Here is a 22,227-nt window from a genome sequence, read left to right as displayed (position 1 = left end):
TCATGTAGGCAAACAAAAGCTCTTGCTCGTTTTAAGCTTGTCAGTACATGATGCTTTCACAAGGGGGCAGTCACTTCTGTCCAAATGCTCGGACTACCTCAACTCATTATGCAGTCTTCTTAATTGCATTACACTGACAGTACAAGCACCTTCCGTCCTCAGATACTATGTCATATATAAACAACAACAAAAAAATACAGTTCATGTGGTAGCTCTCATTCCCCTCACCTTAGAACATGTAAACCAATGCATTTATGTAAATCACACTAATATGTCTTGTTTTGCATCTAACGTGTTCATGCAGGCATGTGAACGTATTGTTATATGGTGCATTTGCATTATGGAGAATCAAGTAGTCTTTGAAAGCAGCTTTCTGTGGAAAACCAAAGCGCCCAGGTTCGTTAGCTCCTCAAGCATCCTTGCTTTCACTCTATTCATTTCCAGACAAAAAGAACAAGGTTAGGTCACCCATTCTTACAAGTTCTCATTATTTATTTTGCTGCTCTCAACTGAGCTAACACAATAATGAAACTCTCATTATTTAGCACAGACAGCGGATCGGTCATTAAAAAGATACCTTTCGAGAAGATTCGCTTGTTCGAGCACTGGGAACGACGAACCCTCAAAAGGGCTGTTTTGTGAGCCTCAGATAAAATGCTTTGTGTGAATGGAGTCTTCTTAGGAAAAGAAAAGAGCCTCTTCGGCTGTTTGTTTTGGAATTTGTCTCATTGATCCGAGAGCAGCAACTAGAAGATGAGGCCCGTTTCCACTATAGCACTCACGACAACTCACTCCTGCGTCACATGCACGAGACCCATTCATGGCGCAAATTCATTTTATTCATAAATAATAACTCTAGATTTGAAGAGTAATTTTAAAGTGTGTATTTTAAAATTAAAACCTAAAAACTCTGTAACTCATTCTAAAAATGTAAGGTAAGTCAAGACTTTTTTTTTGACAATCATTTATTAGACAAACTGAAAAGTAATAAATAAAGATAAGTACTTAAAATGCATTACAGAATAACAGACCCATTTAGGCTCATAGGTTTTAAAAGAGATCCCAGCTACTTCACTACTGGAATACTGTGGGGGGAAAAAAGGAAAAAAGTGATTTGTCTTTAATATCTTAAATTAATATTACTCAGTTCTGAGTCTCATATACTATTTGGCATTAGGGTTAGATATGTTTATAGACATGTTTACTGAACAGCTCATAAAAAGGGGCTATACTATAGTAAGACTTTAGTAACAGATTTTTAGATGAATTTTGGTCACTTGTTTTAAATTTTTCTGTGGAGGGAAAGAGGGAGAAAATCAAAATAAGATAAAGTTTATATATAAACCTTCTATAGCTAAGTGTAAGACTAAAATTGTCTGCTGATGATTACCAAAAATTGTAAATGTTTCCAGCTAAAGTAAACTCCCCATTGCGTCCATCAATCTTCACAGCTTGATAATCAACAACAGAGGGGAAAAAATTGAATTCAGCATCTAACTGCCACATTGTTAACAAGTATTGATTGTATAGTGTGCTTTTGATAAAACTGGACGCTCCTTTGCAATATAAATATGCCTGGAGGTCCACAACACAGAATAAATTGGATTTCAAATTTAACTGGTATTTCTTAAAAGCCAAGATCACGTCACATGTGGCTATTTATTCTTCACTAATAAAAAAAAAAAAATAAAAATCAGGCAGGATCAATACATTCATTGTATGCGCACCTTCCAAAAGCTCCAAATGGAAGAATAGAGTAAGACTTTTACAGTAGGTTAACACTAAAAACTAAAAAAATACTTCAGATATGCCCGTGTAGATTTTTTTTTGTAGTTGTAGTGCCAAAAAACTCACAATATTAAAGTGGACCTCGTAGACGTTTCTTTGTGATCGAGCTGCATGTTCTGCTTCGGCTCGTACTGTACCTCAGCATGTGTGCTTCTGATTTCCACCAGGAAGTACTGTACACACTCACAGGAAAGTACAAGCATACTTGGCACCTTCACATGAAACAAATCCAATCCTGTTCTTTGATGCATTACAGAAAATCAATAGACTCCATACAGAAACACGGAGCACGCTTACAGGACGCGTTTGATGTCACTGGACCCAAATTCAAAGTGAAACATCCGACCGGTTAAATGACAGGGAAGGGTATCAGAAGAGCGGAGTTTTTTGAGTTCGCTTTTATACTTGATCAAAATGCCCTTTTTAGATTTACTCACCAGCAGCAGGGGTCACTGGGAGCCTGCAGGCACTGATGTTAACACTCTCACACGCGCACGCACACTTAAATTATCTCTCAGTCTTCTACAGTCAAACGTGAGAAGGCTGACTTCAGTCCCTCTGAAATGGACAAATAAATATACCTTCAACACACACTGTTCTCCTTGATCAGTCCCCTCACTACACTCTCCAAGCTTTACTAAAACATTTCTCCTCTTCCTTCACGGATCAGCAATGAAAACCTCCCCTAAAGCAGAAGCCCCTTTCTACTTTGGAGAAGTGAAACAACTTTAAAACACTATTAAAAACAGTCATTCATTAGCATAATTTAAACTCTGAAGAAAAAAACAAAAAAGCAGAATGTCAACGACCATGAGTGATCCCTCGCTTTCAACCTTCTGGTGGTTCAAAGACGCCATCCCCTTTAAAATCAGCATTATTCTGTGGTCTCTTTCAGACGCCATCCTCTGTCCGTTGATGCTTTTGAATGTCACAATGATTGAATTGTTACCGTTGCTGTTTGTGTATTGGCTAGGTTAAAATAATGTGTCCACGGAGGAACCCAGCTGATATGGTTGGAGAAAAAGGGGAACGTTCCAGGGCCTCGTGTCGCACAGTTCAGTCGAACAAGCCCTTCACGATGCTATGCAGCCATCAGATACTGGTGGTAGAAGAGGCCGAAGAGAGAGGTGGAGAACAGGCACGCAGCAATCCACCAAGTGAAGAAGGACAGGAGCCCTCGAAAAAGCAAGGGGGAGAAAACCGTCCTCAGCCCCCCGAGAGCCATCGACAGCTGGGCCACACTTTGAGAGGCCTGCATTACGCCTTGCCCCACCTCCGCAGGGCTCGAGTCCTCATTTGACAGACACGGCAAATTCTCTTCAGGGTAAATCACCCACGAGTATCCACCTGGGGGTTAAAACAAGAGTCTGAGAAACCCTACCGGGGCAATTGAGAACGTGTCGAAAAGAACCTTAGTGCACTCACCTAAAGTCTTTAGCAGCAAAGTAGTGTGCAACAGCATCACCAGAGGTGCAACGTACTGAAGAGCTATTACACACAGGTAGTAAAAGACTCGGGCGACCTGCGTGAGGAAAAAACAAATTTGCAGTTAAAACATTTAGGCAAATTTGGTTCAAAACAAGCAGCTTGGCAGGAGAGCAGCTCATCAAACAGACTGGCTGAAACCATCGCTGGGAGCTTAAGTACAGCTGCAAGCGTATGATTCTGGAGCAGATGTAAGACCAGACACCCCTGCGACTCTACAGCCATTTGTGAGTCTCACTTATGGCTTGGAACATCAAACAGGCTCTTTTCCTCAGCTCCAGCTGTGGAGTGCTGTGGGTTTTGATCCTTGCGCTCCGCTAAACTCAAATAGCCTCCTCATTTTAGAGCTTTGAGGGCAACAAAGCCACGCAGTCCTTTTTCATACCGACATATTTCCACCTTTGAGGAATGTCGACACTGTAATGTAGGCGCCAAGAGTAGACGCCACAAGAGGGTCCCTGAGTGCATTTATTAACCAGAATTAGATCAAAGAAGAAAGAAATCACAAGAACAACCTATAAAGATGGGACACCTGGGATAGATGGGATATCAGGCTTAGAAGATGGCTTTGTATGCATCACAATAACTTGCATATTAATGTGATGACACATCTGTAAGAACAAGATAGTGATAAGAGTCTACACACCATCTTTTGGAGGTCCACTGTACTAATGCGTCCCGCTTCCTTCTTCATCTGCAAGACGCCCTTCTGGGCCAGGTTAAGGTAGGCCTGGAGATGATGTCGCATCATGGCGAGTCTCAACACACACAGAAGCAGGATGACCCACAGACGCAATGTGTCGTATGTCTTCTCAGACATCCTGAAAACAGATGAACGGGTGACTTAAAAAAAAGAAAATAAATCACTTTAAGTCAGCATAAAATGGCAATCACAACCCATTTTACTACTGCATTTATGAGTTTAACAAATATAGGGTGGAACGGGTAACACACACAAAAATGGAACTCAAATGAGAGTTTGTAGTGGATTGCCCGATGATTACTTCCCTTCCATAAATCTCAACAGCAACAACTTTTGAGAACAATTTATGACCAAAACGTGAAAACACACAAATTAAAACACACAATTGTAGAAAAAATTCAGCAGTGTATCTCTCAACTTAACTCTCAGTGTGGTGTAAGCAGATAATACAAAAACATATGATTGAGATTATACGAATTTGTTACCAGTAAGTGTGTATCGCTATTTATTAACATTAGTCAACCCTTCACAAAGTCAAACAAGGCCATTTATTTATTTTAACTTGAATATTGTGTTCCGATAAATAATCACATACACAATAAGTCCAGGAACACGTATTAAGTAGTGCTGTCAAAAGATTAATCTACAATTAGCGCTGATTATTTACTATTATTTACTATTTACTAGTGCGGTCAAACAATTAATAGCGATTAATTGCATCCAAAATAAAAGTTTCTGTTTACATATTATATTGGTGTGTACTGTATTATGTAAATATAAATACAAACACATGCATGTATATATTTCAGAAAAAAACATGCTGTTTATATATCAAATATTTTTAAATATAATATAAATTATATAGTATGAATAAAAATATAGACATTAATATTTTCAAAATATATACTGTATGTGCGTGTCTATATATAAATAATAAATATACACAGTACACACACACATATCGCGATTAATCGCTTGACAGCACTAGTATTAAGGAAATAATCAGCGCTAATTTAGTTTCCATGTTGACTTTAAAGTGCATTTGCTCAAGTGCAGATGCTCTTAAAGAAATTTAAAACAAGTTTAATAACAATTCAACATAAACTAGTAATGCATAACTGTAAAATGAAATACTCACAAAGGCACACTATCTTTCCCAAATGTGGGATTTATTATGTAATCCTTTGTTATGGGCTTCACCCATAGCAGGACCATGATTAAGGGGGCCAAGAAGTTGATATGTAGCAAGGTCCTGAGGGATGGACACATAAAAACAACCAATTAGATAAGGTATCATCAATATCAGTGGAGCAGTAAACATCAACTATCATAAAGTGTCGCTGCTTTAAATATATCATTTCAGCTGTACAAGAAGCATAGCAGTAATCCAGGCCTAAAAGATGTCTAAATCTAAGCCCCATAGTGTCATGAGAGCAGGTATGGTGAGATGGCCACGCTGAAGAGGATTAGCTATGTGAGATGTGTAATGCTTAACCCCTCTTTTGTAACACAGTTACCCTAGAGCCCAATGCTTGCTGAAAATGTAGACCAGGTCCATACTAATCTGTTAATTTAGCAGGGATATAGTCAGACACTGATGGTCCACATGAATTAACATGGAAATAGTGCTAAGTGGTTAAATAAATAAAAAAAGTAACACACTGTCAAACTGTAAAGTCAAAGAAATACCCACAATTCAAGCGTTTAAAGTGACTACTAAAAGTTTCGATATAATAGTTATTATGAAAATGAGACATAATGAATTTGATTTTCTGAAACATTTACTGTGTGACTTTGCAGTTGTTTATTGTGAGGGCATCAATATGCATCTGGGCCAATCGCAGGCCAGGGAAGGTGAGAAAGGCTCCAATGAGAGCGCAGAGCAGAGCCAGGATCAGTTTAAAGGTCAGCTTGGATATAGGGCCCCTGTAGAGACAGAGGAAGAGAGCACAAGCCATCACATACACGCTTTAATCCCAACCCATGGAGACATCTACCATGGGTCTACCTCTACTACCAGCCATAATACTTACTGAGACTCGAGGCCTTGGTTCTCCAGAAACTGCACGGCACTTTCAGAAAAATTGGCAAAGCCTATGAAAAGGAGAAAAATGAGGACATGCAAATAAATTGGACATAGTTGGGGTGTGTGATACATGCAGTCTATAATAAAATAAATAAATAAAACAAAAACACACATTGAGAGTGCATTGCAATGCTGTTACAACACACATGAAATTCATTATATACAGGGCCATCCCCCACTGTCTGGTTATTCTAACTGAATTTATTGATTAAATGTTAAGAGTTTGACATACAAGATGATGCATACATCTAATTAGGTTATAAAAAAAAAGGGGAATCCATACCTGATCCTGGAGGGTCACAGTGTCCTGCAGAGTTTAGCCTGGACGTTTCTAGGGGTTGGAACTAAACTCTGCAGGACACTGGCCCTTCCGGAGCAGGACTGGACACCCCGGTATACAATACAATAAGATCACTTCAAGGAAATCAGTTTAAGTCAAATATCACCTCATAATGAAAAAGGTCATTTTTGTCACTCATGCACAATATAAAGAATATAAAATGCTTTGGGAGTCAGCGGTCCATGACAGGGCTAAGATACCAGCACAGAAACACACTCAGCAAACTATTGTCTAGTTATTGTTGTTGACAAAATCAATTTCATCATATCATATCAATTTCAAAATCATACTTTTTTTTGTCAATATTACAAACTCCTGGTCATAGTCATAGTCTTGATTTTGGGCCCTGGTTACAGGGTCTATGGCTAGAAAATAGAATAGAAAAATCTTTTTTTTTTTTTAAATTGCAACATACTCCAGCGCCTAATGCATGGTCTAAATCATAACGCAAGAATAACAGCCTGACCCTCGCTAACAATAAGTGATTCAAATCAAAAAGACGAAAGTGGTCTGCAACATAAAAGCACAGCGACTGTCATGCACTGCCTAACAAGTTTCTACTTTAGTGGACAATTTTGTCAGAAATTTAACTAGGCAGCTAAAAGCTTTTCTTTTCTTTTCTGAATGTGGCCACACATTCCTGGGGTTAAGCGACATCCCGAACAAAAACATAAGGAACAAATATCTTCCCCACGTTTTTCTTGTGAGACTGGCTGGTGCTTGGGACTGTGACTGATGCGATACAAACATGCAAAGGAAAATAGCCAATGAATGTAGCTGGTATTAAATATTTCTACCAGAATGTGTTCATTTCAGACTATAAAAAAGTATTGGTTTATTACATACTGTAAAAACAAGAGAAAGCAACTTGACACTACTATACCTGTCTCAAGGCCAAATTCCAGGTAGTTCTCTGTGACAATAAGAATAGCCATAGCTTTCACAAAGAAGAAGGCGGCGAAGGTGATACAGAGGGAACGCTCACCGCCCTCCTCTAGTCTGAAGTAGTGAGCCGTGAGGGAGAAAAGGATCTTCCTGAGAGAAAATGAAGCTAAGGAACATATTCACAAAGGGCACATTAGACCAAACTGCTAGACAAAAATAACTGTAATGAGTAATTGAGGAAATATTTTCGGTTATAATAACTTATACACTTGCCCCATTTTTTTGACACACTAGAACATATAGACCCTAAATTGGATTTCACCAGAATTTTCCTTTAACTGGCATTATTCTCATGGATCCCACATACAGCCTGTCTGTACTACTGAAGCTGGTTGGATTCTAATCTAATCTGATTGATTGATTCCTGGTTTACACGTCTCCTATTTAGTGTCACAAAGCTCATTTCCGTAAGGTGACAATTGACAAACAACAAATTTGAAAATCAAAAAATATGCCAAATGCAGAGAGAAAATGTCTAGCTGTGCCTCTGTGTTCTGATGCCTGTGTGTGCCCGTTTTGATTATACTGGTCTAGGGTCCATCATTCAACTTGTGGCTATGACGTGCAAATCTGCAAGGCAAGCGGACGGCCATCTGAGGAAACGTTTCAGTGACCATCACTTTGACAAGCCCATTTTCCCCACCACACACTTTCCACTGAGATCAGGCAAAAATGGCTCCTTCCTGTCCACATTCAGCCATTTGCACACATATAGACCTATCATCATCGTCATCATCTTCATCACCCTACCAGGCACCTTCCTTCCTTCCTCTCTTTTTTTCCCCAGGCAAATCAGTCCAGTGGGTCGTGAAAATTGGGCCTCCAATCTTGGGTGGCAGGCTGAGCTAGGTAAAGGGCAGTGGCGAGCGCAGGGAGATTGATCTCTGTGGACTGTGTTGGGGTTAATGTGTGTGATTTGGTCAGGCACTAGAAGGGGAAAGTAGGAGGTAAAAGGCAACAGGTGCAGCTTTCATCACTCATGGCTAGCATGTCCCTACACAGAGACTGTGAAAATTGAGCATCTCCACAAGGGATGTCTGATATAAAGGCTGTTTTAACATTTAGGGAATATGGGCACGTTACTGAATAAAGTACTTTAAGGATCCTACTGTAGATCTGTTAAAATATCAAACAGCTCTGTAAGCTCACTAATGGTGTTTGCTAACGTTTCTATTATAAATGCTCATATTTGTGACTAGCGAATTAAAAAAAAGCAACTATGTGTTACATTATGGTGGCTAACCTCAAATCACCCTAATAGCTGCATGCTAATGTTAACTTGTTAATATTTTCACAAATAATATCACTAATATTCCTTCAGAAAATGCAGACGTCATGATTTCATGTTAACTACATGGCATATTTAAGTATTTTAAATTAAGTATTCTAAAAATAACAGAACTATTAAAATATGACTTGATTATTATTAATAATTTATATTACTTATATTTTAGATTTATTTAGAAGGCTAAAATGCGACTTAAACTAAAAATAATACTTGGTCTAATTACATTTACAATTTGAGGTCTGTAGTTTTTTTATGATTTCTTTTTTTCTTTTTTGAAAGAAGTCTTTTACACTCACCGAGACTTTTGATTTAATTGATCTAAGATACAGTAAAACTGTAATATTGTTAAATATTATCACAATTTTAAACAATAGTTTTTCTTACCGACCCCAAATTACTGAATGACATTATACATCAGTTTTAAATTTCAGTTATTTGTCAACTATGCTAATAACAATACGATTTATTTGCAATGAAATATGAAAGAAATAATATTTCTCAGAGTATTTCAGTATTTCAAATTATAAAGGGATACATGACAAAGGCCAAGACCAGCAGGCTCCACACCACACTGATGTTCATCTCTCCACTTGGCTCTGCCACACAGAAGTAGAGCTCGGTGATGAGATACACCACAGTGGCAGCCACCGTGAAGTCCACCAGCCACTGGAACTCAGGAAAATAATGCAGAGCTAGACCAAAAAAAAAAAAGAGAGAGAAGATGTAGGAACCACACTTAGTAAGAAGATCCTTGAAGCTCAAGGATTCATTAAGTTTCATATAATGTCAACCAGTGAGTTACCGAGTGTGTCCACTTCTGCGATGCATTTAGTCTCCAGCTGAAGGTCGATGTCTTTGGGAATAGTCATCGGCTTGTTCTCCAAGTGCCCATTGTACTTCCTGAGAAGCAATGTGAACATAACCCATGTCATCGTGAACAATGAAACACAGATTAGCCTAAACTGAAATACACACATGCCCAAATTACCAAGGACATTCTGGGCCCAAAACTCAAATTGAGTGCTAGAGTGCTATTTTCTCCATTCACGTGCCAGGAGTGTTGCATAAATTGTATTAAAGTAGCTTTTTATTAATGCTTTTGAACATAACAGAATATACAAATACAACAGTTTTATTATTAGAAAGCACATCTTTCAAAGCACATTACTCAAACATATCTAGGCCAAACATAAATAAGAATAATTCGCATATTTTATAATATATATATATATATATATATATATATAAACACTTTCAAAATGATAACAGTATGCCATTTCAAGAACTAGCCGTTATCATCATCTGCTGCCCAGATAAGACAGAATTTATTCAGAAGCAACTGGACTCCTCTGTCCATTCATTTATGATGTTTCAGCACTCTTCTTGTAAGTGGCTTCAGTTTTAGGATGGTGGGGCTTCTCTGGCATTTAACCTCATCACACAATGCAATCTGTCACATGACTCATATTCCCTTCCTGGACGTGTGAATTCAGATTGTTATGTGAAGTGGGATGTCATCTTCAGGGTGAGAAGTTCAGACGCTCCCAGGTTACATTTTAAAAGACACTTTAGTTTAATTTATTTAATTAATATTCAGCTATAAGTTGCATGGGATGTCACGGTATAAGTCAATTACACTACAAAAAAAATGAGTTGTCATGTTGACTACTTACTCTTCACTTGAACATATAAATGATACTACAATATAGGCTACAATGAATTAGCAATGAATCAGCTGCGACTAACCTGGAGAACAACGGAAATAGTGTCCTTTAAACTTTTATTTTAGTGAGAACACTTAAACATCAAATTATCATATTGAAATAATTTGTGAAGTGTTGCAATACAAATTGATAACACTTTATGTTTTCAGAATTACAACCTTTTACAATAGTTTGACCCTAAACAGAAATGTATTTTACATAAAGAAAAAGGAAACCATATATTGGCATCACTGAGTATCATCAAATCAAATGTAATATAATAAAGTGGTCAAACAATAATAAATTCTCCTCATTAGGAGTGTTACTTATACATTAGTACTCAAACTATAAGATTTTTTAAAAATGTTATTTTTAAGTTTCTAATTCTTAACAAGGCTGTGTTTATTTCATTAAAACTATATAGTAATAACAGTCATATTTATTCCTGATTTGCCATATTATATACAGTCATATTATATACTGATTTGCTGATTAAGAAACATTTATTACTATCGTTGAAAAGAGTTGTAATGCTTAAGACCATGAAACCATCAGACATTTGTTATCAGGATTATTTGATGAATCGAAATTCCAAATAAAAAGCTAAAAGTCTTTACAGTCACTTTTGATCGTTTGAACTTTCAGGGCCTTTAAATATGAACACTGAAGCTAAATCGATACAAATTTCATTTACTGATGAATGAAAGCAAAAGAAGCTAACTGAGAAGCAGGTGTCAACGTGTGGGATCTGCAGCTTTGCCCACGGGACAGCAGATATTTCACAGTCCTAACTGAGGGCTCGGTCTCTATTGGAAACCAAACACCAGAGTTTGCACATTTTACTGGGGATTAGAGGAGCCCTCCTCGCCACTGAGAAAAAAAATAAAGCTAAATCCACACAACGTTCAAATCAAACATATTTCCACCCAACTCTAAAGCTGTCTGCATGACAAAGAATAGAGAAATGAATGTCGGGCTCCGCTGGGAACGGTGGGATATTGGACAGGGGCAGAGGCCTTAGCGTGAACGGGTCTGGTATGCAAGCTTTCTCATCTGAACCTGAGATTCTTGGACTGCTCCTCGGGGTCTCTGTTGTTTACAAAGGTCAGTGTTCAGCACAAAAGCACTGTGGGCATGCTAGTCTCCCTGCTCTGGATTGCAGCATACCTGCCTGACCAAATGGCCCAAGAGCTCCCTGCCGAGCAAAAATGGGCTTTTGTCTGAGAACAGGAGGTTGCTATAATAGAGTTGACAGTCAAAACTAAGCTGCTAGACACAGGCTAGTCTACCTTCTCAGGGAATTAGCATTGTATGCATAGTCCACTGCAGAATATGGGCAACAAAAGCTGCTTGATTTTGACCATGTTGTGACATCCACAACATGTTCTTTGATACACAAACTATGTACCGTATTTTCCGGCCTATAAGTCACACTTTTTTTCATAGTTTGGCAGGTCCTGAGACTTATAGTCAGGTACGACTTATTTCTCAAAATTAATTTGACATGAGCCAAGAGAAAACAACCAAGTGAAAACATTACTGTCTACAGCCGCGAGAGGGCGCTCTATGCTGCTCAGTGCTCCTAAAAACATAGAGCACCCTCTCGTGGCTGTAGACGGTAATGTTTTCTCTTGGTTCTTGGTTCTAAATAAATGCGACTTATAGTCCGGTGCGACTTAGATATGTTTTTTTCCTCGTCATGATGTATTTTTGGACTGATGTGACTTATACTCAGGTGCGACTTGTAGTCCGAAAAATATGGTACAAATTTAGAAGCACATCAACAGTGCCGCTGTGTTCTACCTGTCCTTCTTGCTCTTGCCTCCTTTCTGCTGTTTTCCAGCTAAAGTCCTCAGCTCATCTTCTGTGGGGTGCTGGTACCAGCGCAAACTGAAAAGACAAGAAGAACTATATTACCTATACATCCATACAATACTGTTCAAGACTTTGGGGTCATGTTTCTGAAAGGAGTCTCTTATGATCACCACTGTGTATTTATTTGATCAAAAATACAGTAAACTGATTTATTATGAAATATTATTGCTGTCTTCTTTTTAAGTATATATTTTCAGCAGCCTTTACTCCAGTCTTCAGTGGCACATGATCCTTCAGAAATCATTCTTATGTGCTGATTAGGAAACATTTATTTTTATTACCTACGCAGAAAACGGTAGTACTGCTTAATATAAAAGAAAATATGCACCTAAAAAATGTAATCTGATATAATTTCTCTCAGTCATGGAGTTTCATACCTGTATGACTGACTTTCTTCCTCAGAACAGATAGAAAAGATATTCTGAAGAATGTTTTTATCCATACAATGAAAGTCAAATGGGTCTAAAACAACATGCGAGTCAACCTATTGACTTCCATCGCATGGACCACTTTCATAATTCTTTCATGGTGCCTTTGTGACCTTTTTTTTTTTTTTTAAAGGTTGAAAGCTTTCGTCTGAATTCACTGTAACTCCATGGAAGTAACTCCAGCTTTCTGGATTTCTCCTTTTATGTTTCACTGAAGGCATACTGATGTGGAATGAGGGTTAATGATCACAGAATTGTTTTTTTCCATGTAAACCGTTTCTGTCTTTAAACCGCTGTTTGATGGTAATAAAATTAGCGGATCTTTGGTGGCAAACATTTACCACAACCCCTTCAACTTTGTTTAGAAAGCGGCCTGTCATGAGCCCTGAGAGGACTGTACTGCTTTCAGTTGTGTCCTCATGTTTACTTCCTAATGAAAACTTGATTATGAAAGTCTCCTGGGCAACACTTCAAGCCCTGCACTCGAGCCAGAGTTTCCCCAAACTATTTTTACAGCCAAAAACAAGCACAGATGAATTATTAAAGCACATTTGGAAGAGTTGTTTACTCTAAACACATATGGCGCTAATTAAGAGGGGAAACAAGCGTGGCTTGTACTTTCGTTAGCGGTTCTCTTGGGTCCTAGAGCTTTTTGATGATACCCTTTGGTACTACTGAAAAATCATAATGATGCATTTTTGATGGGCCCTTAATATGAACAATAAAACTGGATATGCTGTGTGCAAAGTGGAGCAGGATCTGTGCTTTGTGTTGTGAAGGCCGCCTTGTAGATTAAGATGGCGTTTTGGGCTGACCATCGAGAGGGATGCCAGAGCGGCACAGTGGGCTTGACTTCCTCATTACCTGCCACTGCAGAGGAGCCATCGTGCAAAAGAGTAGTGGGGTATGATCTTCTGAATCACGCTGGCCATTACCATGGTAACCACCAGCTGCACACTGATCACACCCTGAAGGGAAAGAGTGAAATATTAGAACACCTTCAGATCGCAGCAGCAAGAGCACAGAACAGCATTCAGACCTCTACAAACCCAGAAACTAACCTCAATTGCCAGAATATGGGATTTTTGAAACCAAACTAGCAAAATGTGAGGAAAAATGAGCATAAAACGACTCGAAATACTTGAAATTTTCCTGCAGACATGGATTTGAGAAAAAAAAAGTGGAATGTCCACAGGGCAATGCATTTGGTGCAGCACAGGTAATAACCTTCCCCAGTCAATCACCTACCAACTCTGTAATTGCCTTAAACACCCCAGCATCAAACTACAGCGTGGGAGGACTGCTGGCATCAATGGGCAATCTCCGCATCCAGGCGTGTAAGGCACAGTGTCCTGCCCCTATGTCGAGGAGACGGTGACGTGCATTCAAATGATCGCTGATCCGCACAAATTGCTATGTGCTTAGCTAGCCATTTCAAAACTCGCACAAAAGAAATTTACATGCCAACATGGCTGGAGTGACACTCAGGAACGCAGGAATCATGAATCAAACTGTACAGCAATTCAGTCACAAGACAGAAAACTAGAAAATGATCTGAACTATTCGGCTCTAACGTAAATTTGCATGGTTGACTTTGGAGCCTAATAATTATCAAGATATGTGATATATAATAGTCCTATGTTCTTGAAAAATCTAGCACAAAAGAGCACCTCAGGAAAAGCCTAACAAAGCATTTTGCATGCACAAAATTAACACATCAAATGTGTTCATTTTAATTAACACGATTATGGTAATATGACTAAAATATTTTCTAGAAAATAAGCTGCACCTGACTACGTCAGTCACACAGTTCAAAGTTGCATTGATGAGGGGAAAAAACAAGTTGGTTTGATATTTTATTATTCCATTCAGAATATATATATATAAAATATCAGTTAATAAAATGAAACACTATAAAACATGTATTTCCCCTCACAACGGTATTCAGAACAGAAAAAGAAATGAACGATTGAAGTATAAAACAAACATAAATTATAGTGACATTCATTATAAACAACATTTATTATAAATGGCAAATTTATTTCGAGCAAAAATGAAGTTTACGGTATGTGGGTAATGTTATAAAAATAAACTTCGGCTCATGCACCGCCATCATTTGGCACAGATTTAAATATGAGTGCTTTGCACATTTGGCATGCTTGACGTTAATTGTATTATACAAATCACTTTGGAATACAAGTCACAGCACATTTCAAATGATAAAAAGCAACTTATATTCCCCAAAAATATATATCCCCCTTAAAGTTTGCAGAGGCCCAGTGGTGGACCCCACCCCCGACTGAAAATCACTGCAAAAATGTTTATTATCAATGAATTTTTTTTTTTTTTTTACTGTATCTCTGGAAAATGCTGTAAAAAAAAAAAAAAAACTCACTGTATTCAAGACAAACGCTCTAAAAAGCTGAAAAAAACCCCCACTGAATTCAACTCTTCAAAGGTAATAACCTTCACAAATAGTCTTAACTTCCTTAGTCAAATAGATTCTCTGTACTCATTTCAACAATACCAAACTATTCCCAAAACAGGATCAACAGCTGTGATATTTAAGCACTGCTGCCATTTACTTCACAGTAAAACACTAAGTTTCCCAGCATCTCTTTCACTATAAAAGCTCACTAGGTGTGCAGTGCTAAAGCAGATCTTGCCATAAAATCTAAAATGTTATATTTCATTTATTTTATCCTGCTTTTCACCACTCCATCACAAATGCCACTACCGGCAAAGAAGCAGAGCAACACAATGACACAAAAGCTATAATGCTGTGGTCTGAAACACATGAAAAGCAGCAGAATGCTTCTTTTCACTGCTGGTTACAGGAATCTGTGAGAAAACACAAGCTGATGCCAGACTACACCGTTTCCCTCACTTCACCTGAAACAGACAGACAACCCATTGCCATGGGAAGTGGGAACTATACGGCCCAGAAGAATGAAAGTGAGACTGCCAAAAAATATAAATTGTTATTAAGTTGAAGCAACGAATGTTATTCTTGGTAGGCTGGAAATTAAGTGTTCATTTAAATACGCAATTTTATAAAAGAGACAGTAACATGATAAAAGAGCTTAAGAAAATCATTAATATGAATAAATTATATTGTATTGACACATAAATTGAATTTTATTTAGAAAACATTTTACTAGTTTTTAGACTAGCCTTCTACTATTTTCTTTCACTGAGCTAAACCAGCAGCATCATGAAGAAATAGCGGTTTTAAGTAGGAGTTAAAGGTGGGGTGAAATGCTCGTTTTCACTCAATATCCTGTTAATCTTGAGTACTTATAGAGTAGTACTGCATCCTTCATAACTCCAGTAAATATGGAAAAGTCTTTAGTTTTATTATATTCATAAGAGAAAGATAGTCTGTACCGATTTTTCCCGGAAAAACACGATCGGCTGGAGGCGTGATATGTGGGCGGAGCTAAAGAATCACGAGCGCCAGTAGGCTTTTGCGTTGAGAGCGTTTGGAAGCTGTGACTTTACCGTGAGGAAAGCAGTTTTACTCACCGCATGCGGTTCCAACACACGATCGTGACCCTTTTTCGTTGGGACTGCATTATCCTTAAGAAATAAACAATGTGCAAATCCGGCGTCAAACTGGGCCTTGTTTGTAAAACAAGCATCTTCGTTGATGCTCTGTAAAAATAAACTCCATCCACTGGTCCCTTAATGCTGTTTTTTTTTTTTTTTGGTAATCTGTGCAGGGTTGTCTTGCCCTGGCAACCAAAAACACACTCCTTTTGTGACATTTCGCGACGCTCTCGCTCTCAGTGAAGTCTGTTGTGCTCTTAGTGCTGTGCTATACGGGAGCGCGCGCTCTTCCGGCAGAAGTGCCCTTATAAGGAAATTCCGCTCCATCTAACGTCACACAGAGCCATACTCGAAAAAAACTTTCCGAAACTTGTGACAAACCAGAAGGAGTATTTTTGGAACAGAAATACTCCTTCAAACGTACAGCTTAATTTTTGGAATTTTGTCCATGTTTAGCATGGGAATCCAACTCTTTAACAGTGTAAAAAACTTAGTATGCATGAAATAGCATTTCACCCCCCTTTAATTTTAGGGGTGGGTCTTGAAGGTAGAGTGATAAAACTAGTATACTCAAAAAAAAAAAAAAAAAAATCATCAGAAATGTGTCACATCCTGGACATTCTCCTTAAAAGCATGACTTAAAAAATGGGCCGCCTCCCTTGCTGGGGAAGTTTGATCCTTTAGTGTAAGTCACCATGAGAGGTTGGGGCAGGAGAGGTAATTGAAGCAGCATGGGACACTTATCTGCCTCACTGGCAGTGACCTGGACAGCACAGGGGCCAAATGAGCTCTGAGGGGGGCCGCTGAAGATAACCGACAGGTCTAAGCTCAGTCACCAGATGAGATAATGGTCAAGAAGAGAATTGCTCTGGTAAAGTATGGATTTTGAGCTCTTCAAAAACATCCAAATTTGAGATTTAGCAATTCATTTTCTTCAATTACCTATGTTTGCTGTGATATGTTGCAGATTATAACTGAACCAGGCACAAAGATGTTAATGCTAGTGTGAAAGAAACTGACATCAATCTAAAACTGATATAATAGTGTTATTATTAAATGATATATTAATAACATGACCTTCTCGCTATATTACCGTATACATTATACAATCTCCACTATGTGGCACCTCCAGTGGTCCAAAACTATATGTTCTGCTGAGAGTTAAACATTAATGAAGCCTTTACAGAAGTTATAATCATAGGGCCAAGAGTAGGAAGTGCGAGCACACAGCAGTATTTAAAGCTAAGTGCATCACATCAGTCATCATGATCAGGAACTTCTAATGCGAGGCTTCAAGGAAAACCTTTCAGTGTAGGTTTATTTAGGTATAATTTGGTAGTTAAACCTGTGGCGTAGAGTTTTGTAAAACTTTTGCAATGACTCTTTCGCACTTTTAATAGCACCACATTAAATTGTGTCATCTGTTTCACTGGGACTGAGTGCTAAACGTACTGAAAGCAAAGTGCATAAATAATGCTCTGTAAAACAATTGGGTTATCAACAGCTCTGCCCCAGATTACAGTTTTCATGTCCACTTGGGCCGAATATATCATGAAATATGTCATGTAAGCAGACGCAGTCAAATGCAAAGACTTTAAGTGTGGGAATTGGGACAGGCCCATAAGAGTTAAATCAGGATAGTTCACCTAAAAATGACAAATCTGTCAGCATTTAGTCACCCTTATGTTAAGCCAAACCTTTATGGCTTTCTTTCCACCGTGGAACATAAAACGAAATGTTATGCAAAATGTTTGTGACAGTCTCCATTCATTTTCATAGCACCGTTTCCATTCACTGAGAGTTAATGCTGAGCGAAGCATAACATCTCTTTATACAGTCAGAAATACATTTCACACAGGTTTGCAACTACTTGAGGCTGAGAGAGAAAATAATGATCAAATGTTAATTTTGATGCTTCTTCTGAGGGTAGGAGACCCCCCTGGTGTCTTCCTGTGGAGGGCATTCTGAGGTCAAAGGCTCACCTGTGCTCCAGGTGAGGACATCCTCCTGCTAACAAAACTATTATTTGATATTCGTCGAGTCCAGGACTTACAATTACCATTAAAATGGCATTACATTATTAAATAATTCTTAATTTCTGTTTAAAAGCCACGCATATTTTTACACCCACAGGATGCAATGGGCTCAATCTGTAAAGAAATGACTCCGATCTAGAAACATAACAGTGGCCATCTATCAGCAGAACGAGGAAAATAAATAAAACGTCCTCTCTATATGTCTTTAGTATGCATTAATGAAAACATGTCAGTAATGTTTCATTCAGAAGGTGTGCTCACTCACCATACTGATGCTGCAGTGCTGTCTCTGACTCTCTGAGGACCCCTGAGCGGAGATCCAGCGGCACGGAGCACATAAGCCTGTCTCGCGGTGCTGTTATTTCAGAGTAACGCTACTGTGTTGACAGGTAAAATGAAGACCTAAACAAACACCCCACTGATCGAGCCGAGGATCCGCTATGTTTTCAACCGCTATAGAGGTCACGCTCAGACTCTCAGTACTGAGCTGCCACTGCCAGCCTGTGCGGTTTAATGATAGCAAGAGCTCCCTAACAACAACATGTTGTGCCACAGTAATATTTAGATTTTTATTAATTACACATATTGTCGTACATATCCACATTATTACGTATATTTGAAACGAAAACGTTGTATTAGTCACATTTTTTAATCAGGCACTTGTTTGGACGACTTAAGTCTCTTGCAGGGCCCCCTTCACCGGAAATAGTGAAAGTAGCACATGTGACGTTTTCCTACCGGTGTTGTTATTTTGTTAACCCTGCACAGGAACGAAGAGCCGGGCTTTAAATTCAAACTAATACAATATTATTGTGCTACTGAGTGAAATCAGCGGGTATATTGCTAGTTGGAGATTCAGTGATAAAATATATTTTTAAATCTCAGACTTTACCCTCTTTCTTTTGTTTATTATTACATTATATAACATTCGTATTGCTATTTTTTTATTAATACATATTTACATATTTATTACTGAATATGTAAACATCTTAGGATTGATTCGCTTTTGATTAACAATAGGAAATATTTGCAACTGAACTGTTTTACATTGGCAATTATTTTATTTATAAATAAAGTGCTAAAAACATTCTTGTAGTTTTCAAAAAGATGATGAGAATTGTGAAATGAGAAATGTGGACTCAGCTGTTATTAATGTTATTTATTGATTGACTGCTTGATTGCGGTATATGGTTTATTTTACTTAATTTTAAGTTAATTACTCATCATCTATATACTGTATTTATTATCTAAAGTATATTGTATGTACTTTATCTTGGGATTTAATAATATCTTCATATTTTTGTGAACTGATTTCTGTAGAAAGACAATTAAAAGAATCAAATGCTGTTAAAAAGCATCACTGGATGCACCTCTTGCAGTATTCTATTAGCAAATAGACTTGAGCTGTTTGACATGTAATAGCAGTAATGAAGAATGAGTAGGTGTGTCCACACTAGTGAGTGGTGTAGGGTAAATAGTGGCTCATCCCCAGTCATTATCACTGTGCACAGTAAACACATCTTCTTATCCTGTATTTACAAAAGACCTTTGTATGCATTTGTCTAACTGATGTTTTAAACCGTCAAATACAACTGGAGTGAATGCCTTGTGGTATGGTCTTATGTTTGCCTTTATATCACAATTAAGTGTTTTATTGCACTTTTCTAGTTGCTTTGTCGTCCCAGATGAAACGTAGCTTTTAAAACATGATTATCATTTTCCTACTGATCAAATCACATTTCAGTGCATTGACTGTGATCTTATTAGTTGTCTCCATTACCTTGAAACTAATTGGAAAATTTGAGTGTTGTAAAAAGAGATGCTCGGTAGGTGCTGTGTGAACAGCAAACACACATTAAACCGATGGAGCTGGTGTAAACAGTGCTTTTGTGGTGAGCATTAACAGACCCATAGACCATCCGGCTGAAACCCATAATCTGAATGGTTTCATAACTGAAATGCTGATGGGCAAAGTACCTTTTTTCTGCCTCAGTTTCATTCATTTTAAAATTACGACTGATGTGTTAAATTTTTTCCTTTTACATCGCAAATGTTTATGTTGCAAGACATATCTGCAATGAGGTATCATCAGCCTATACATACAAAACTCAAATCTAAATATGGTACAGTACAATTTTTCAGGAAATTCTCATTCATCTTCCACTGGAAAGCAAACAAATATTATTTAAACATATTTTTTATTATGCCTCTATTGTCAAATCGTTTTTTTTTTTTTTTTTTTTGAACAGACGTAACAATGTCTTGATAACTGTGTGTGTGTGTGTGTGTGTGTTAATTAATTGTATAAATTAGTTTTGTTAAATATTCACGTTTTTTTTTTTTTTGGTGTCTCCTCTCCAATTATATATATATATATATATATATATATATATATATATATATATATATATATATATATATATATATATATATATATATATATATATATATATATAATTCTTCAAAAATATGACTCAGTAAATATATTTCCCTGTTGAGAATATACAATTTTCTTACAGCAATATCTGGATTTTCAAATATAGTTGTTTAGGAACACACAGGATAAAACTTAATGTCCATTAAATAGTTAAAAGTCAGATGAATTAACTAAAAAATGGTTATGATAATTGAAATACACAAGTGGTGTTAATAAATGAATCCATCTCTTTTATTATGTGTACAGTGCTGTGGGGAATTGCTTTCATTACTATCCCTGCTGCATGTTTTATTTTTAGATGAAATACCAGATCTGGTTCATGGGAGATCACAGTCAACTTTCACAGGCATTTCTGCTTTTTATCCAAGCTTTCTCCTTGGTGTCTGTTTGCTTACATCCAACTCCCTGGTTCTACAATACATACTGTGACAATACTACAGCCCAGCTTTTCTATATCCAGTCAAACATCCTCATTTCTAAATGGCATTCATTATTTTTCATGGTGATTTTTAACAAAAACTGAAAACAGAGCCAAATGACATCTTGTTTTTTATCTTTTATTAATTAAAGATGATTTAAAACATGTGCCAGGGCTCCCAGCCGCTCTGCCCTTGAAAAACAGAGAGACACAAATAGTCCTTCTGCAGTAGCATACAATGAATTTGACAGTTTTCTGTATCAGTATAATCTGCCATACAAATTCAACACATCTAAATTATGTCTGTGTTTGCTTTGATTTTTCTGCTTTCTGTTTAACATTAGAATTTAAACTTTGGCTTATTTGCCACTTAAATATAATAATTAAATTATAATTATTTAATGATTGATAATAATAATGATAATTATTATTATTATTATTTTAAATCTTACGATGCTGAGAATAGACCTGCTTGTATTTGCTTTGATTATACGGCTCTTATATTTCTTTTCTATTGTTTAAGAAAATGCAAGAGTGGCATTTATATGCCAGCGTGATATCCAGTCTACTTAGAAGCATCATACTCGTTCTATCAAATGTCATGCGATTTTTCTAGAGACATAATGTTATTTAAAGGAATTACACTGGAGGTGCTTTTGTTGCATGTGTACACCCCTCTCAATGTAAATGTCACCTCCGTGCACTGTTGACATTAGACCCTGGTCACAAGCTCCAAACATCCCATGCACAAGACGAGACAGAATCCTGTGCACATGAATATTATGCGTTTTTTAGTCAAACCACAGGCAAAATGTGAATAATGCGGCACGATCTCAGGAGAAACGGATTCAATTCGAAACATATGAAAGCTCATCTCTCATCAAGGGCTGGCGAACTGTAATAATACTGCATGCAAATCAAAGTATTTCACACGGGCAATGGTGCAACAGGATTCATGACTATAGAATAGTCTTTCTCTATCTATAGTGTCCTCTGAGTGAGGCCTTTTGAACAGATGCCAAGCAGCTCTGAAAGAGGGGTGGACCGTCTCTGAGAGGGCCGCTTTGTGGGTCCATTGGGTCAGACAGATCTCCTGCTGTGAACTCCCACACTTTACAATGCATTTCTCCCTGATGCTCCCCACTC

The 22,227-nt window shown here is 37.6% G+C and overlaps 1 protein-coding gene and 1 long non-coding RNA gene across 2 annotated transcripts; one reads left to right on the top strand and one right to left on the bottom strand.

Annotated features, from left to right (window-relative positions):
• Nucleotides 1-1,640: 1,640 nt before the first annotated feature.
• Nucleotides 1,641-18,728, bottom strand: tmem161b (transmembrane protein 161B). The gene is made up of 12 exons (XM_052557225.1): nucleotides 18,492-18,728; nucleotides 13,506-13,609; nucleotides 12,142-12,228; nucleotides 9,438-9,535; nucleotides 9,171-9,327; nucleotides 7,286-7,437; nucleotides 6,010-6,070; nucleotides 5,762-5,902; nucleotides 5,115-5,228; nucleotides 3,920-4,094; nucleotides 3,214-3,310; nucleotides 1,641-3,135 (listed from the first exon to the last, which is right to left on the bottom strand). Exons 1-12 carry the CDS (start codon nucleotides 18,492-18,494, stop codon nucleotides 2,870-2,872), a joined length of 1,455 nt encoding a protein of 484 aa, XP_052413185.1. The 5' UTR covers nucleotides 18,495-18,728; the 3' UTR covers nucleotides 1,641-2,869.
• On the top strand, nucleotides 17,360-18,480 carry LOC127958374 (uncharacterized). Its single transcript, XR_008154021.1, has 3 exons — nucleotides 17,360-17,501; nucleotides 18,121-18,183; nucleotides 18,324-18,480. It is a non-coding gene; the product is annotated as an uncharacterized LOC127958374 (long non-coding RNA).
• Nucleotides 18,729-22,227: the final 3,499 nt, after the last annotated feature.

The sequence above is a fragment of the Carassius gibelio genome, chromosome B5, assembly GCF_023724105.1.
Source record: "Carassius gibelio isolate Cgi1373 ecotype wild population from Czech Republic chromosome B5, carGib1.2-hapl.c, whole genome shotgun sequence".
In the NCBI taxonomy this organism is placed as follows: Eukaryota; Metazoa; Chordata; class Actinopteri; order Cypriniformes; family Cyprinidae; genus Carassius; species Carassius gibelio.
Note: the sequence above shows the minus strand (reverse complement) of the source record. Positions and strands in the feature narration are given on the sequence as shown.